General features: G+C 37.7%; 1 protein-coding gene across 1 annotated transcript in view; it reads left to right on the forward strand.

The window, feature by feature from the left end:
* The window catches only part of MICU1 (mitochondrial calcium uptake 1), a 225486-nt gene that overhangs the window by 193525 nt on the left and 11874 nt on the right, over positions 1–20087 (forward strand). Inside the window, exon 10 of the mRNA XM_054572634.1 lies at positions 5829–5937. Within this exon, the coding sequence (XP_054428609.1) occupies positions 5829–5937 (109 nt within the window). The remainder of the gene's footprint in view (positions 1–5828; positions 5938–20087) is intronic.

Genomic DNA, 20087 nt, shown 5'->3' on the forward strand with positions numbered 1-20087 from the left:
GAAAAATTACTTAGTATGGGCCTCCCATTTCACTGCCAAATATTCTGGAGCTTGGTACATTGTATGTAGTCCATAAATGTTGGAATAAATGTTCAAATACAAGTGCACCACTGCTCACAATTGCCAAAAACTAGAAACAGCCCAAATACAATGGATAAATAAATTGTGGTATATTTACACAACAGAATACTTATAGCAATAAAAATGAATGAACTACAGATATACACAAAAATATGGACAAATCTTGAAGAGAGAAGCCATATATACTACAGTCAAGTGCCACTTAAAAATAGGCATATGTTCTGAGAAATGACTAGTTAGGAAATTCATCATTGTGTAAACAATATAGAGTGTACTTACACAAACCTTGTTAGGTTATATGGTACATAGTCTATTGCTTCTAGCCTAACCTGTATGGCATGTTATGTACTCAATACAGTAGGCAGTTGTAGCACAATGGTAGGTATTTGTGTATCAAAACATATATAAAGAGAGACTTCTGGTCAAGATAGCAACATAGGCAGACAAGTCTTGCACTTCACACAACCACATCAAAATTACAACTAATATATAGAACAACCATCACTCAGAACTGTCAGAAATCTAGTTGAATGGAAGTCTGACAACTATGGAATCAAAGAAACGACATTCATCTAGACTGGTAGGAGGGGCACAGATGCTGAATGGGCTCATCCCTAACAGTGTGTGGTGAATAAAAATTTGGAAGGGATATGTCAGGGGTGAGGAATCCCAGGCCCCCCAGCCCAGGATTCCAGTGCCAGGAAGGTAAGTGCCCACAACTTCTGACTGTAAAAACCAGTGGGGATTGAGTCAGTGGAAGAAACTTCTGGAGCCCCAAGCGGTACCTCTTAAAAGAACCCATGCATGGACTCACCTATTCAGACTCACTTCCTCTGAGCTCCAGCACCAATATAGCAGTTTGGAAGGCACTAGAGGCATACAGGGAGAAACTGAATGCCTCTGGCATCACAACGAGCGGAGGCCATTGTCCCTCTTCTAAACCCTCCCCTCACAGAGCTTGCAAGCTGTTGCCATATCTGAGACTCTTTAACCTGGCTAATACGGATCCGACTTAGAGATCCCCAGAGACTCCTCCACATCCAACTTATGGGTCATCCCAAGTTGTTTCCCCATATGAATAGCTGGTCTTGGGTTATGCTTCACAACTTCCTAAATCCTATCAAACAAGCAACAGCTGGCCTCAATGAGCCCCAGGTCTGGCAACAGCCGCAGCCAGCCTAGATTCCCCTGGGACTCTCCAAGCCCAGCACAAGTAGCAGCCATCTCAGATTGCTTTATACCTCAGGCAGGGTGACCCCAGGCAAAACAAAGGTGGGGGCTGACCTGCACCACCTAGGAACCCCTAGGGCCTGTGCACCCAGTGGACAGCTCTAGACCATGTTGGAGCAGCATCACCCTGCCCCAGCACAGCTGAACCTCCATGGATGGTGGAGGTTGGTGGTCACTGGTCACAGACAATCCTTGGAGCTGACTGGCCTGGATAAATCATTCCCATAGATCTGCCAACAGCAACCAAGTCTCAACTACAAAAGGAGGCTGTGTGAGTGGGCACAACTCAAGTACCCAGCTTGGGTCGAGGGGGAGGCTGTGCCACTGGACCCTACAGGACACCTGCTACATTAGGCCACATTACCACGACTTGGAGTCAAAGCAGCTCTACCTAATACATAGAAACAAACACAGGGAAGCTGCCAAAATGAGGAGACAAAGAAACATGGCTCAAATTAAAGAACAGATCAAAACTCTAGAAAAAGAACTAAACAAAATGGAGATAAGCAATCTGTCAGATGCCAAGTTTGAAACACCGATTATAAGGCTATTCAAGGAAATTAGTGAAGACCTCAACAACATAAAAGAGATGCAGTCAGAAATGAAGGATACACTAATTGAAATAAAAAACAGTTTACCAGGAAGCAGCAGTAGAGTTGATGAAGCCGAGAATCAAATTAATGATTTGGAACGTAAAGAAGCAAAAAACAACCAATCAAAACAAAAGAAGAAAAAATCTAAAAAATGAGCATAGCATAAGCAGCCTGTGGGACAACTTCAAGTGTTCCAACATTTGCATCATAGGGGTGCCAGAAAGAGAAGAGAAAAAGCAAGAAATTGGAAATGTATTTGAACAAATAATGAAAGAAAAACTTCCCTAATTTGGTGAAGGAAATAAACATGCAAGTCCAGGAATCACAGAGAGTCCCAAACAAGATGGATACAAAGAGGCCCATTCCAAGACACATCATAATTAAAATGCCAGAGGTTAAAGATAAAGAGAGAATCTTATAAGCAGCAAGAAAAAAGCAGTTATTTGCCTACAGGAAAATTCCCATAAGACTGTCAGAAAATTCCCATAAGACTGTCAGATTTCTCAAAAGAAACTTTGCAGGCTAGAAAGGATTGGCAAGAAATACTTTTAAGTCATGAAAAGCAGGGACCTAGAGCCAAGATTGCTCTACCCAGCAAAGATATCATTTAGAATCAAAGGCAGATAAAGAGCTTCCCAGACAGGAAAAAAACTAAAGGAATTTATTATCATTATTATATGAAATGTTAAAAGGACTTATTTAAGAAAAAGATCAAAACTATGAACATAAAATGGCAAAAATACATACCTATCAACAATTGAATCTAAAAAACAAACTTAAGCAAACAAGAAGAACAGAGACAGAATCATGGATGTGGAGAACATTTTGATGGTTGCCAGAAGGGAGGAGAGTGTGGAGAGGTAGATGAAGAGGTGAGGGGATTAAGAAGCACAAATAGGTGGTTACAGAATAGCCACAGGGATGTAACGTACAGTATAGGGAACAGAGTAGCCAAACGACTCTGTCATTTGGATGGCCCGTGGACATGAACAATGGTGTGGGGATTGCCTGAGGGAGTGGGGAGTGCTTCATGGCAGGGGGCAAAGGGGGAAAAATCAGGACAACTGTAATAGCATAATCAATAAGATATAAAATTTAAAAAAACAAACATAAAAATATAGTGTGCGTCTTATGCTTTCATATGACTGACAACTGGCAACACAGTAGTTTTGTTTACACCAGCATCACCGCAAACATGTGAGTAATGCATAGAACTAAGATGTTACTAAGGCTATGACGTCACTAGGGGATAGGAATTTTCAGCTCCGTTGTAATCTTATGTGAATACTGTCACACAGGCAGTCTTCATTGACTGAAACATCATTATGCAGTGCATGACTATAGAATGCACACTTCATGATTCATTTATAAAGTTCAAAAACAGACATAGTTAAACTCTTTTTCTGTTTAAAGATGCATAAATAGATAATAGTGCTTTTTTTTTTTTTTTAAGGCATGGAAATGTATCCCCTAAAAATCAGAATAGTGAGCCCTGTGCTGGCTGAGTGACTAGGTTGGAGCGTCATCCCGTACACCAAAAGGCTGCGGGTTCAGTCACCAGTCGGGGCACATATGGAAGGCAACTGATTGATGTTTCTCTCTCAATGAGTGTTTTTCTCTCTCTCAAATCCATAAATACGAGGTCTGTCCAGAAAGTATCCAGCCATATAATGTGAAAAATAGACATTTATTAAAGGAGATACAAGAAATATTGTATATAGATAATGACACATCAGTCCCCTTCAAAGTATGCACTTTGGGACCTCACACAGTTCTCCCAGTTGCCATCAGCTGCTGCATGGTATTTTCCTGAATCTCATCAAGGATCTGAAATCTCTTCCCTTTCAAAGGTAATTTTAGTTTTGGGAAAAGCCAGAAGTCACAAGGCGCCAAATCTGGGCTGAAGGGGGCTGAGTCACCCGGGTGATTTGATGTTTCACAAAAAACTCTGCACAAGATGTGATGCATAAGCAGGTGCGTTGTCATGATGAAGCTGCCAATCACCAGTTACCCATAGCTGTGGTCTTCTGAGTCATCCTAACAGTTTCCGTGAAGAAATGTTCGAACTTAACACATCGTTGCTCTACTAGCTCAGTCATTTTGAATGCATTGGCTTGTTTCTCCATGCACATTCTAATCTACTCTCTGTGGCTGCCTGGGTATATAGATGCCACATAAACCATTCTCAGTGGCTGGACTTTTTCCGGACAGACTTCCTATATCCTTGGGTGAGGATTAAAAAACAAAGCAGAATAGTGATTACCACTGAGAAGAAAAGAGGCTTATGGTTGGGAAGGGCCATGTTGGGGAGAGAGGAAGGTTTCTTCTAGGATGCTGATAATAGTCTGTTCCTTGACCTGAACAGTTTTATGAGTGTTCAGTTTACAACAGGTTGTTAAGTTGTACATTTATATTTTCAGCGCCTGTCTATATGGTCATCATATTCCACAAGAAAATGTTTGTTCTTTGATTCTTGATGAGGGGAGTATAAAAGATCATGTGATGTGATTATAGATACAGTATTTTAGCTCTTAGTTTGATTGATAAAATAAGAAAGATACCATTGATCCAGTTTGAAGAATACCAGGGAAGTACTATAGATTGTCTATCTTAAGGTTTCCTTGTTACTGAGTTCTCATTGTGGACTCCTGGACTCTGCAGTTAGGGGAAATGGAAATTGGAAGAGGAGTAGCACTAAGTGGAAGCCAGTTGACATCTGCAATCCATTAAGGACCTGATTTTTCATTAAAAGACATTAATCTCAATGTCTCTTCAGTGTTATTTACTTCTTAAAAATTGTATTCATTTCCATCACAGCGTGATGTATGCAAAGTGGGAAATAGGCAAATAAGACAAATCTTCCTCCCTGTAGCCCCTATTTATGTAAAACTACTCTCTCTTGAGCCTTCATAAAAGTAGAATTTGAAGTCAGCAAACCTTTGACTAGCTATTGAAAAGAATTTCTTCGTTTACAGAATTTCATCAGATTAAAATTAAGGGGCAAGTTGCTTTATTAGTAGCTTTATTTTATTTTTTTCTGCTTTTAGTGATTCCTTTTTTTTTTTTAAAATACATTTGTCTCTGCCTCCCCCCCACCACTTTCCCTTGCCCCCTCCTTCCTTCCCTCCCTCAGCTCTTCCCCTTTGGTTTTGTCCATGAGTCCTTGCTATATGTTGCTTGACTTTCCTCTTCCCTTCCCTTTCCCTGCCCCCCACCTCCTTCCCTCTTGTCGCTGTTCATTTCTTTTCCTTTCAGTGTTGCTGGTCATATTTTCCTTGCATCTTTGTATTGTTGGTTAGGTTCCGCTTATAGGTGAGATCATATGGTATTTGTCTTTCGCCCCCTGGCTTATTTCGCTTAGCATAATGCTCTCCAGTTCCATCCATGCTGTCGCTTTAAAAGTGAAATAATGAATAGCTTTCCAAGTCCTTGGGTTCTGCTAACATTTTGAAAAGATTCCAGTATATATCACTGAGGTTGGTGATTCTTTAATTAACTTAAGCTTCAAAAAGCTTAGCTAGGCTCTGAGTAGATTATTTAAATGGAATCCTGACTCTGGTCTTACTTTTCACGATGCATGACAGATCAAGTGGCTTCAGCTCATTTAGGAAATGTCAAAATAGATATTATGAGTAATTGCAGGGCTCACTTAGAAATATTTTCATTAAAGATATCCAGCCATCACTGTAAGAGCTTTATGTCACATTTTACATGTGAGGGGAAAGCAGTTAGCCAGCTTGCCTTTCTCAGGGTAAAAGTCGAGTTTTGTTCCCCTATTGTGTACAAATTTGACATCCCTTGACTAATATATTCCGTCTCTTTTAGACATAGACATATGTCTGCTCGATAGACATAAATAACAGCCTAGTTTTATGCATCTTTTTGTTAAGAGGTTCCTGCCTTACTCTATTGTCTCTCTTTCAGGGTCTGACATTTCAGGAAGTGGAGAACTTCTTTACTTTCCTAAAGAATATTAATGATGTGGACACTGCATTGAGCTTTTACCATATGGCTGGGGCATCTCTTGATAAAGGTAATGAAACCCAAAACTATTTTCTTGAAGATATAAACATTGAATCTATCTGTAATCCATTAGGTGACCATCCCTCTATTATGTGTTTTTCTTGACATTTTTTTTATTTGTTTTGTTATGTTGACATTGCATGATCCTTCAGTTTCTCCTTGAGAGGCCAAGCTCAGCAAATATATTTTCTTAAGCTAAAAACTGTAGTCAAGGCAGATGCCCTTCATTAAATGATTAGCCTTGGAAATAGGCATTTAAGCTGAGGCACAGTGCATGAAACTTCTGGACTTCTCCATCAGAGCTAGAGTCATTACATATATAATATGAAGCTAAAATCACTCTGCATTTTAATTCATTCTTTTGTGAGAAGAAATGCCTTGGTTTATTTTTTTGTGTTAAAGTTTGTTAGTTTTTTTAGAAGATAAAATCAAGACTCTGAAAATAGCACCCCCTGGTGGCGTACTTTATACAAATTCAGTTCCAGTTTGCACAGGCAATGTGAGAGAGCAGAGGAATTGAAAAAAAAAATTATTTTAAAGAATTTGTTTACTTATTTTTAGAGATCGGGGAGGGGAGACAGAAAGAGAGGGAGAGAAACATCAATGTGAGAGAGAAACATTGATTGGTTGCCTCTCACATGCCCCCAATAGCCAGGATGTGCCCTAACGAGGCATCAAACAGGTGACTTTTTGGTTTGCAGGACAAGACCTAACCAATGAGCCATGCCAGCCAGAGCTGAAAACACATTTCTCCCCCAATATTTTATTATGAAAAATTCCAAACATTAGAACAGTTTAAATAATTATTCAAAGAACATCCATATATATAGCTCAGTTAATATTTGCTATATTTCTGATAGTATATCTATGCATATATTCATCCCTCTGTCAATCTTTTATTTTTTGATGCATGGAAAGTAAGTTACAAACTTAAGCACACTTCACTTTAAATACTTTACCATAAATATTAACTGAAATTCAATACTTGGTTAAAATTCCCTTCTGCCCCTTCACAGTCAATTTCTGCCCCTACTCACCAAGAGGCATCCTTAATTCTTGTATTTCTCCACCATAAAAATGGAGTTATACAATGTACCTTCTTTTTTATATATTTTTTATCCTCATCTGAGGACATGCTTATTGGTTTTAGAGAGAGGAGAGGGAAGGAAGGAGGGAGGGGAGAGAGAAAGAGAAACATCAATTGGTTGCCTTTCATAGGCACCCCGACCAGGCCTGTGCCCTGAGGGCAAATCAAACCAAGACCTTTCAGTTTGCAGGAGGACTCCCACTCCACTGAGCCACACCGGCCAGGGTACAATGTACATTGTTTATAAAGTTTTTCTCGCTGTATTTTTGAGAGTCATTCATGTTGTTGCATGTATAATAGTTTGTTCCTTTTTTGTGAATAGTTATCCATCATATGAATACTCCACAATTCATCTGTTTTTCTGTTGGACACATTGACTATTTCCAGTTATTGGCTAACTTGAATAAAGCTGGTATGAATATTCTTCTGTTACTGTTTTTGAGGACATGTGTTTCTATTTCCCTTACTTGGTCCAGGGGAAAAAGTATTTCTTTTTCTTTTTCTTTTTTTAACATTTTATTTATTTATTTATAGACAGAGGGAAAGGGAGGAAGAAAGGGAGAGGAACATCCATGTGTGGTTGCCCCTTGTGCACACCCTGCTGGGGACCTGGACCACAACCCAGACATGGGCGATTCTCTGACTGGGAATCGAACTGGCAGTCCTTTGGTTTGTGGGCCAGTGGTCAATCCATTGAGCCACAACAGCCAAGGTGAAAGAGTATTTCTTTATAAAAAAACTTTCAGACTTTTTTTCACAGTGTATCTTTTTATAATCACCAACAGTGTACAACAGTTCAAGTTGTTCCACATTCTTGTTAACAGTATTTTTTAATTGAAGTGATGCTGTAATGTATCTCATTGTGTTTTTAATTTATACTCCTCTGATGACTTCTACTGTTGAGCAACTTTTTGTGTTATTATTCATATATCTTTTTGGTGAGGAGTCAGTTCAGATCATTTGCCCATATTTACTAGTTCGCTTGTCTTACTGAATTATGGAAGATCTTGATATATTGTAGATACAAGTCCTATATCAGATATATATTTTGTGAATATTTTTCTAGCCTGCAGCTTGCATTCTGAATGGTGTCTTCTGATTAACAGAAGCTTTTATTTATTTTGATAAAGTGTAATTTATCCAATTTTATTTTTTGGTTATTACTTTCAGGTCCCAATAAACCTTAATCTACCACCAAACTGAATATTTTCTCCTGGATTTTTCTCCTAGAAGCATTAGTGTTTTAACTCTTATATTTTATATATGATTCATCTGAAGTTGATATCTATATATTGTGTGAAGTAGATGTCAAGTTTTTTTAACATGGATATCCAGTTGTACCTGTACCATTTGTTGAAAAGGCCCTCCATTGGTTTGTTTTGGCACTTTTATAAAAAATCAAAGAAGTGCTGTTTGACCCAGCAATCTCACTTATGGGAATATATCCTTAGAATCCTGAAACACAAATCAGAAAGATATATGCACCCCTATGTTCATCGCAGCATTATTTATAATAGCCAAGATCTGAAAACAGTCCAAGTGCCCATCATTAGATGAGGGGATAAAAAAGGGTATATTTACACAATGGAATAACTACATAGTTGTAAAAAAGGAGGAACCCTTGCCCTGGCCAGGTGGCTCAGTTGGTTGGAGTGTCATCCCATACACCAGAAGGTGTAGGATTGATCCCCAGTCAGGTCACATACCTAGGTTACAGGTCTAGGCCATGGTTGGGGCATACAGGGAAGGCAAACAATCAATATTTCACCCTTTCTCTCTCTCTCTAAAATCAATTTAAAAAATACCCTCAGGTGAGGATTTTTAAAAGTTAAAACAAAAAAGGAAGAACTCTTACCCTTTGTGTCAGCATGGATGGACTTGGAGATTATTATGCTAAGTGAAATAAGCCAGTCAGAGAAAGGCAAATACCATATGATCTCACTTATACGTGGAATCTAATGAACAAAATAAACTGACAAACAAAAGAGGATCAGAGGCATGGATACATGGAACAGACTGACAGATCTCAGAGAGGAGCAGGCTTGGGGGTGGGGCGGGGGGGGAAAGAACATGTATGCATATATGCGTAGCCCACAGACACAGACAGCAATATGATGAAGGCCCAGGGTGGGGGCAAGGGGGAGGGTTGCTGGGTGGAGGGGAACAGAGGAGGGGAAAATGGGGGACATCTGTAATAGTGCCAACAATAAAAATAAAATGACCTTTTAAGTGTAGATCTATTTATTTCTTGGCTCTCTATTTTGTTACATTTACCTATGTCTGTCTTTATATTCATATCTACTGTCTTGATTACTATAGCTTTATAGAAGGTCTTTAACTAGAAGGTATTATAAATCCTTCCAACTTGATTCTTCTTTTTCAAGGTTGCTTTACATATTTTAGGTCCTTTGTATTTCCATATAAATATTAGAATCAGCTTGTCACTTTCCATGTAAAAAAAGAGGCAAGATTGTGATTACAGTAACATTTAATATGTAGATTAATTTGGCAAGAATTGACATCTTGGTGAGTCTTTCTTCATTAGCAAATTATATCTCTCCATAGCAGTATTTTTTAAACATACAGGTTTTGCACATATTTTTTTAATTTATGCCTAAATATTTTATGTTTTTGATGCTATTATAAATGGATTTTTATTTCATTTTCCAATTGTTTGCTGCTGCTTTTAAAATTCACTTGATATTTGTATATTAAGCTTGTATTCTGCAGCTTGCAAAATTCAATTATTCTTCTAGTTGTTTTATGGCGTCCTTAGGTGTTTCTATATAAGAAATCTGTCATCTGCATACAGAGATAGTTTCATCTCTTCTTTTTTGATATTTATGCCTTTTTTTCCTTGCCTTACTACAAGAGTGAGCATCCTTGGTTTCTTCCTGATTTTACATGTAAAGCATTCAATATTTCACCAACTTGAATATAATTTAGATTAAATTGTTAATAGATGCCATCATCAGATTAAGGAAATTTTCTCTTCCTAATTGTAAAAGGGTTTTGTTTTTTTTTTAATCATCGGGTGGTGTTGAGTTTTGTCAAATATTTTTTCTTTATACATATAGAAACTATTATATTCTCCCTTATTTTCTTAATACGGTAGATTACATTTATTCTCTTATATCCTGAATGAAACCCAACTTTGTAATGATGTATTAGGCTTTTTATATATTGTTAGATTTGATTTGCTGACATTTTGTTAAATATTGAGGGATATTGGTCTGTAATTTTCTCTTCTGTAATGTCTTCAGGTTTTGTATCAGAGTGTACTATCCTCATAAACTACATTTGGGGATTTTTCTTCTTTATTTTCAGAAAGATTTTATGTAAGATTGCTGTTCTTTCTTTCTGAATTGTCTTGATAGTTTCACCAGTAAAACTATCTGGGCCTACAGTTTTCTTTGTGGTAAGGTTTTGATAATTTAATTTCTTTAGTAAATATATAGGTATTCAGAGCTTGCGTTTTTATCTTATATGAATTTTGATGAGGTGTATTTTTTGTAGGAATTGGCCCATTTCATCTAAATTATTTATTGACATAAAGTTGTTTATAGTATTCTGTTACTAACCATTTGATGCATGTAGGATCTGTAAAATCTGAAATACCCACTTTTACTGCTAACATTGGTGAATTATATCTTCTTTCTTTTTTTCTTTTTTATTATTTAGTTTATCTAGGAGTTTAGCAACTTTGTTAAACCTTTCAAAGAACCAATTTTTGACTTTGTTAATTTTCTTTATGGTTTTTTGAATTGCATTGATTTCCACTCACATCTTTGTTATTTCCTTCTACTTATTTTCAGTATACATTACTTTTCTTTCTCTAGCTTCTTTAAATGGAACTTTACCTACCTTTCCTAAGATAAACTTTTGAAGCTGTGAACCTCTCTCTAATTACTGCTTTATCTATATTCCACAAATTTTCACGTTTTATTTTCACCATCATCCTGTTTAAGATATTTTCTCAAGCTGTAAAACTCACTCTAAATACTGCTTTATTTACATCCCACAAATTTTCACATGTTGTATTTTCAACATCATCCTGCTTCAGGTATTTTCTGATTTTCCTTCTGATTTCTTTGGTGACCCATGTATTATTTAAGTATGTTGTTTAATTTCCAAATATTTTGTTTTTTCTAGGTATAATGTTTTTATTTCTAATTTAATTCCATTGTAGTCAGAGAATACACTACAAAATTTCAGTTCTTCAAAATTTGTTGAGACCTATTTTATGGTGCAGCACATGGTCAGTTTTTTTTGATGAATGTTTCATATACCCTTGAAAAGAATGTGTGTTCTGTACCTTTAAGTATAGTGTTATAAAAATACCAGTTAGATCAAAGAGGTTGATAGTATTCAGATCATTTATGTCCTTACTGACTTTTTTGTCTAGTTAGTAAGGGAGGAATTTAAAATCTCCACATATGATGTGTGGGCTTGTCTATTTTTCCCTTTCAATGACATCAGTCTTTGCTTCATGAATTTTGAGCTCTGATATTATGCACATACACACTTAATGATTAAGATTATTATGCTGTTGATTGCAGGGGAGGGAGGTAGATGGAGGTATAAGAGGGTATGGGGGGGTAAGTGGTAATGGAAAAATACAATTAAAAAAAGGAAAAAAAAGATTATTATGCTCTCTTGATGAATTGGTCCTTTTATCCTTAAGAAATGTTCTCCCTTCATCTTTAGTAATAAGCCTTTTCTTGAAATCTGTTTTGTCTGATATCAATATAATATTCCAGCTTTTTTGTGGTTATTGTTTGCATGGTATGTCTTTTCTCTTCTTTTATGTTCAACCTACCTGTGTCTTTATGATGCATCTCTTCTAGACATATAGTCTGGTCTCTATGACCTTTTAGCTATATTGCTTTGAATTTTTTATTTTAGTGATTTCTCTAGAAATTACAACTTTTCATGGTTTACTTAAAGTTGCCCTGGCTAGTGTGGCTCAGGGGATTGAGTACTGGACTGCAAACCAAAGTGTCATTGGTTGGATTCCCAGTCAGGGCACATGCCTGGGTTGTGGGCCAGGTCCCCAGTAGGGGACACTCGAAAGGCAACCACAGATTGATGTCTCTCTCCCACCCTAAAAATAAATAAATAAAATCTTTTCTAAAAACAGTTAATACTGTACCACTTCAAGTGAAATGTAAGAACCTTGCAATCATATGATTTCATTTACCATCACCCCATCCTTTTATACTATACTTGTCATTTATATTTCATCTGTATATGCTGTAATCCCTATAGTACAATATTAGAATTTTTGCTTTCAATAGTTATGTTTCTTAAGAAATTAAGAGACAATAATAAGCTTTTATACTGACCCACATTTACCATTTACTCATATTTATTGTTTTGAGTGCTTTTCATTTATCCTGAATATCTAAATTTTTATCTGGGATCACTTTCCATGAGTCTGAAGAACTTCCTTTATCGCTCATTCCTTGTGGTATAGATCTGCTAGCCATGAATTTTCTTAGTGTTTAGTTTATCTGACACTATCTGTATTTCTCTTTTGGGTGCTGCAATGTTTGATTTCCAAAGCACCGACTGATGTTTTTATAAACCCAGTCATACTTATTCAACACTTTTTGGTGGATTCCTTAAGATTCTCTAATTTCATTTTCTTAATCTACATAACTTTGAATAATAGCAGTTGTTCTCCTTAATTGTCACCCTAATTCTGAGGGTTGAATTTATGTGCCTAAAAGTTGGTCATGGAGAAATAGCGAGGACATGAGAACTGTCTCTACTCCAATTAAATGAGGTGAGTTCTTTTAGGTTTATTTGGGTTTACATAACCAGTTTCTTACTAGCAGCCTAGAACATAAGAAGAAATTTTTCTGAGTTGATTTTCCTGTTTTAACTCTGAAGTTGGCAAATAATTCAGGATTTTGTGGTGTTTTTCTGGTCAAGTAATGAGAAAAGTCATGACTTCAGGAAGGTGATTTACTTCCACTTTATTAAAATTAGCTCAAGATATGGAGAAAACACCAGATTGTGTGTTCAGCCCAGAATCTCTTCACTCAGTTTTCATTACATATATATATATACAAGGTCATAGGCATACTCTGTCTGCTGTCTAGGAGAGAGAGCAGGAAACAAAACTCTAACTCCTTGTGCCTTTTCTTTAAGGACAGGTCTGAATGGTAGATCCAATTCATATAGAATATACAATGTAACCACTTCCCCAACCTACTACTTCAGACAACCTGGGAAACTTTTCACTTACCCCTTTTTTAATTTGGGCAAATGATTAGCGTTTCAGTTATAGCCAAATTACAGCAATAACATAATATCTCTATCATATATATTCATACCTCTACATGTACATCCTAATTTATATTTATATGTATACACCAAGTGTTTTATTATGTATCTTTTAAAAAAAATAACCATCTCCAAAACATAATTTCAAATAGCATGATAGCTTTCTACCCCAGATATGATGCAGCATGGTTTAACAATTGCTTTCTTTTTGGCAATTACATTTTCCCATTGTTAATATTGTAAACAGTGCCGCAACATAGCTTTGGATCTAGTTTTTCACAATTTTATCAATGTAATTAAATATATCTTATAACAGCTTATTAAGAATAAAATATCTTAATAAAATATTTAAAAACAGCAGTTATTTGTTTAAGATAATATCACCTCAGACCTTAGTAGAGTCCTTTGAAAAAACCGATGATAATATGGAGGTTGTGTATGTACATATAATACCACAGGGTTGTTTCTCCAGAATAGCTTTGGTTATATTGCTCTATTTCATAAAACAGATTAACAGCATCTGAAAAGCCAAAGATGTCAGATTTAAAGTCATCACTTATTATAAAAAGAAAATTAATAACTCCTCTTTACATGTGCATACCTTTTTTTGAAAAGCCCAGCTAAAGACAATAGACTTGCTTTAAAGAACAATTATATAGGATGAATCACTGTCTGTGTTAAAATTACAGGATGTACAAAATAGAATGATTTAGGGTAGTGGTGGCAAAGGAAAGTGCAACCAGGTTGGTTTAAAAAAAAAAAATAGCGCTTCTTTCAGATAACTTTAGGCCATTTCCTGGGATGTTTAGTATCCATATAGTCCATACCTCATTATCCTTGCTAATAGAGGTATTGGTACAAATTATACAGTCATATCTGATATCCAGAAATATGTTTGGCTTTGAGGTATACAATGTTTGGCATTTGTTTTGACTTCTTAGTTTGTTTTATCTGTGTAACTTTGGATTCCCTGAGTGGGAAGTGATAAATATCCAGGAGAAACTGGCCCAGATTCATGCTCAGTAACAGGGAGAAGCCAAGTGTATTCATTTCCTAGGACTACCATAACAAATTACAGAAACTTACTGATTTAAAACAACAGAAATGTATTCTGTCACAGTTCTAAAGGCCACAAATCCAATATCTATCAAGATATTGGCAGGGCCACAGTCCCTCTAAAGGCCCTAAGAAGAATCCTCCTTTGCCTCTTCCAGCTTCTGGTGGCTCTAGACGTTCGTTGGCTTGTGGCTGCATAAACTGCTTCTGGCTTCACAGGGCCTTCCGTCCTCCCTAAATGTCTTTCCTCTGTATGTCTCTTACAAGGAAGCTTCATTGGACTTAGGGCCCAAATGGGTAATTTTTAACCCAGATCTCATCTCAAGATCCTTAACTTGGCAGTCTGCAGAATGTGACCCTTCCTTCAGAGTCACATCCACAAGTTCTAGGTGCTAAGATGTGGGCATATCTTCGGGGGACCACCCTTTAACCCACGATGGCAACCAAGAACTAAATGTCACTCAGAAGTAGTCCACAAAGTAAGACAAAAATTTTTTTAAACTGTGATTTTAACTTGTGACAATATTTATATTTATATTGTTTAAAAAACTTAAGTTTTTTTGGAAACCTTATTATAGTCTTTACCTGGTAACTTCTGTTTATCTTTCAGGTCTCAGTTCAAATGTCACTTCCCCAGAGAGGCCTCTTTCCCAGTCCTTTCCCAGTCCCTTCACTCTGCCAGATGTGCAGGCTCTCCTTGCATTCTCCCCTTTGCTTTTAAACCCCCCTGATCCTGACAGTCCTGCTAGCGAGGTTTCCATTGGTTTGAGTTCAATACAAGTTCTCCCTCTGCAGAACATGGAATTGCACTGCTGAGATGAATCTTACAAGAGAGGAAGAAAGTGTCTTGCTTAGGAACCCAGGCTCTGAAGTCATATTGTCTGGATTTGAATCTTGGCTCCATCATTTACTAGCTGAGTAGCTTTGGGCAATTTCTGGATTTAGTTTCTGTGTTTTTAAACTCAAGGTAATAATATCCACCTCATAGGGTGTTTACCTTGTGCCTATCATACTCTGAATGTTCAATAAATGTTGTTTGCATTATGAGTGTTTAATAAATGTCAGTAAACCAGATTTAGTGTGGTTCATCCTTCTGTTCAATGAGCAGTATAGGCACTGTGTGTTATAGCAGTTGGGAACAGGGTTCTACCCTATAGACACTCACAGTCTAATAGGGAAGAGAAATAAGTATACAAGCTGATCAAGTGTTAGTTAAATGAGAAGATTAAAAGTGGAGCCTCTGACCCATTTTAAGGGGGTGAGGAAAGAGTGAAGCTGGGGTAGGGACAGGAGGACGTTTGTCTGCCTTCTGCTCTTAGTCTCAGCTGCTCTCAGTCTCAGCTGTCTTTGTTTTTTTCCCAGAAGGTTAGGACCTTCAGAAATTGGCACTTTTTCAGAGGCCCTGGCACTTTCTTCTTTGGCTGTTGTAGAGCTTGCCAAACTGTCTTTAGACATAATTCAGCATAGAATTTCCCAAACAGCATTGTGAAGAACGGTATATACTGCAATATGTTAATGGTTCTGTGGGTTTTTAAAAAACGGGTTTCAAATAAGTTTGGAAAATGCCAGGTTATGCAGAATTTCTTCCTGCAGCACTACTTCTGCCAACTTTTTAATATGCTAATGTGCATTATTAATCTCCAAGAAAGCGATATAGTTCCCAAACTTGATTTGCCCTAAATGTCTTTTAACAACTTACAGAGCTAATGTTCCTCAGAACAGTTTGAGAGCCCAGGCAGGTGGCAAATGCAGATTTCCCATACCACAGCATGATGCAGTCCCTCCAGAGTAAAATGCCAAATTTCGTTGAGGCTCGCTCTTTATTTCTGCATGGCCCATATGAGAATAACAGCTGTCAGGCAAGAACAAAATGTCCTCGGTGAATTATGGCCATTTGAAGAAAAAACATTTTCCATGAAATATTGTATGTTTCCACTATAGGTTCTCTCATGTTTAACACTTAAGAAAAATTGGTTTTACTGCTTAGTCATATATACACTGGGCATAAAACTAGATATAAAACTTCTCAAGGACTGTCTGAATGATTTACCTCATTGATGAAAAAGGTAATAGAAAATTGAATATGACTCCCTCCCCAATGGCATCCTATGATGGGAAAATTAGAAATTTGAGTTGGAGCACTAGAATGAGCTATGGCCTGTATAACTTGGAGTATTATTATTTCTGCCAAGAGGATAAAAGATTTTCAGGTACAGTAAAGCCTCCATTATAATGCACCTCATGCCATTATAGGTTGGGTGAACTTGTAGGGCCAGCTGAGGCACCCATGTACTTTGAACTTTAATACAGGAAAATAATCACACAGGTATGGCCGTTAGTCCTCATGCCCCAACACAAGCCTGCTTAGATTGAAAATAGTAATTTATGACATGGTTTGGCCTTAATTCTTTATAGTTATTCTACATGTATGGTTTACCTTATTGCCATACAAGCCAAGACAATAAATAGTTAAACCTGTGTTGTAAGTCCCACAGGATGCTCTCTGCAACCCCAAGTATTTTTTCTGAAGTATCAGTAATACCATCAAATGATTTCGCAGTTTCCTTTTTCTCTGAAGTGGCATGGATGACCTCTAAGAACCTTTGTGGCTGTCAAATTCGTTGAGTCTAATAATTTAGAATGAGTAAAGGAGTCTCAGTCTTGTGATACTTAGGTCCCTACTGGCTTGTTGGGGAAGTCAGAAATTCGTGATGGAGTAATTTCTAGCACACAAAAACTCTTATATTCTGAACAGTCATCTCTGACAGAGAGGCTGCCACCCTCTCCTGAGCCCTAAGAACCCTACAGCGCTGCCCTTAGGAAAACTGTGAGGCCACCACACCTCTGGAAAACTAATAGCACAGAAGCTTCTATTTGCCAGACATAACACTAAGTGCTTTATGGACATTATCTCTCTTAATCCTTAAAACTTGAAAGGTATTATATCACCTGTTCTGTGGATGAGGAAATATAAAATGAAGCAACTTGCTCATGATTACCCAGCTAAGCAAGTGGTAAAGCCAGGATTCAGGCTTAGGTCTCTCTAATTCCAAAGTCTACATTCTTTTCACACCATTATGTTGCCTCTCAGTATATCCCAAAATGCTGCTGAAATTTAAAAGTCTTTGCTGAAATACAATCCAGGAGGCAATGCAGGATTTGCCAGTTTGAACCATGCTTCTCAGTAGCTTCAGAAAGACAGGCTATAGGCTCTTTCCTCCCAGTTCCCTTTAGCTAAGAGTTGAGGTGACCATTCATAGGGAAAGAATATAGTCTTTTTGTAAATTCTGGTGTTTTGGAGTTAGTACCCTTCTCCTGAATATAAAATATGTATCACATTTTCCCCCTGCAGTTGTCTCTTCTGTTCACAATCAGGTTCTACAGACACACTCTGACATCTGTAGCGCACACCTTACAGTGACAAGTAGACTGTTGGAATTGTCTAATCCGGCGGTCCCCAACCTTTTGTGAACACAATTTTTTCATGGACAGGGGGCGAGGAGTGTTTCAGGATGATTCAAACAAATTACATTTATTATGCACTTTATTTCTATTATTATTGTAATATTTAATGACATAATTATACAACTCACCATAATGCAGAATCAGTGGGAGCCCTGAGCTTTTTTTCCTGCAACTAGATGGTCCCATTTGGGGTTAAGGGGAGATAGTGACACCCAGAGTGTGTTGCTTGTGTCCAGTCTACTCTGTAATCTCGTTTTGGTTGCTGTCACTGCAGAAAACCCTGCTTCACAAAGATAGGATGCTGGAAATGGAAGCAGGCTTTTCAGTGCTTTTGTGGCAACCTCAGGGTATTCCGCCTTGACTTTAAACCAGAATGTATTGAGATTGAAGTTGTCTCAGACACACTTAAGGCCACCGTCACTTGTGATCTCAAGCAGTTGACCCTATTCTAGTACAGACAGAGTCGATTCACCTGGCTTATTCACAAATGGGGTGCAGATTAATTCCTTCCCAGTTTGGGGTCTTTTGCAGTTGGGAAGTAATGCTCAAACTCTCTTGAAAGCTGTGATAGGTGATCAGGCACCAGCAGGGAGAAAGAAAGCCCTGGCTCAGTCTCTTTCAAAAATCTCTGCTAATGTTTGAAACGTCAAAAATCCCAGTGTTCACTCATCGCCCCCGTAATTCCAGTTTGGCTTTGAATGCAGCCACTGTATCTGCCAACTGGCACACAGTTGTTCTCCCCTGAGGTGACAGATTGAGTTCATTGAGCAGGTTGAATATGTCACACAAGTAAGTTTTGTGACTCATTCTGTGTCACTGAAATTGTGCTGCCAGTGGTGACTTTTTCTAAAGGAAATTTCTGGAGCAGCTCTTTCTTGTAACTCAAAAACTCTGGCCAGTGATCTACCTTTAGAAACCCATCTCACTTCTGTATAGAAGAGAAGACGTGTGTGCCCTGCATCCCTCTCCTCACAGAGCTGCATGAACAGACATGAGTTAAGGACACGTACTTTAATGTGGTTGATAATTTTAATCACATCCTGCAAAACGTTAAGTTCAGGTGACATTTTTCGGCCAGCCAGCATTTCTCTGGATGACCCAGTGTGCAGGCTCACATTCAGAAGCGAGCTCTTTGACCCGAGTAGTGACACCCGAAAGCCACCCAATCGTGGCAGCCTCTCCATTCACACACATACCTACACAAAGTGACCAATTCAGTTTCCTGATATGTAATCATTCTAAGACTTGAAGAGTTCTGCAGCAGAGGTGTTGGTTGGCAACAAAAGTGCACATGACACATCTGTCTGAAAACTATATCGCACAAAAACAAGCATTATTGTCTTGTTGTCAACATCGGTAGACTCGTCAACCTGGATTGCGTACCACAGCGACTCATTAATCCTCTCTAACAATGTGCCTCAATATCCTCTGCTATTTCATCAGTTCGTCTAGTTATGGTGCTAGCAGAAAGCGGAACATGTGGCACCTTTTGAACTGCAGCCTCTCCTAAAAGTTCACAAGAAATGTCCTTAGCAGCAGGCAGGATCAGCTCTTCACCAACGGCAAAGGGCTTCTTAGCTTTAGCAATGCGATTAGCCACTAAGGATGATGCTCTCAGTGCAGACACATTGGACGAAGCAGTGGCCTTCAATAATTGCTTCTGTTCTTTGTTCACGTTTTTTGTTTTTTGTTTTCTTTTGAAAAACTCCAAAGCCTTATGTTTTAATGCAGGGTGCTAGGCCTGCATGTGGCAAAGCAGTTTTGAAGGTTTCATGGCTTCATTGAGTAACCAGTTGCCACATATTATACAAAGCGGGCTTGAAGAATGTGAATCACCAGTTGCAATGAACCCATATTTTAAGTAGGACTCCTGGTATTTTCTTTTAAATGCAGCTTTATTTTTGTTGGCAGTCTTAGAGTCTTCTGCTCTCTCATCAGTGTGTCTTTTCCCTCTTTTCAAAGAAACTCTCCAGCGACATTTGTTTTTTTGACACCAAGAGCAAGTAATAAGTTCTCTCTCAGGTTAGAATTATATTAAATTATCTCCAAGAATTCTTCCACATTTGATATTCTATCATTTGAAAATCAGCTTTTTATGGAATGTACTAATGTTTTACGGGACATGTTATAGCCTAAAGTTATATCCAAATCTGTGTTAAAATGAACTAACTTAAAATTAACAGATGCATTTGAAATCAGAGCAAGGCTGTTTGAATTCCCAAAAGAAGGGTAGAAGTTTTAATTTATTTTCTTTTTCAAAA

The sequence above is a fragment of the Pteronotus mesoamericanus genome, unplaced genomic scaffold (assembly GCF_021234165.1).
Source record: "Pteronotus mesoamericanus isolate MK-2021 breed Mesoamerican mustached bat unplaced genomic scaffold, CSHL_Meso_final contig_24, whole genome shotgun sequence".
Classification (NCBI taxonomy): Eukaryota; Metazoa; Chordata; class Mammalia; order Chiroptera; family Mormoopidae; genus Pteronotus; species Pteronotus mesoamericanus.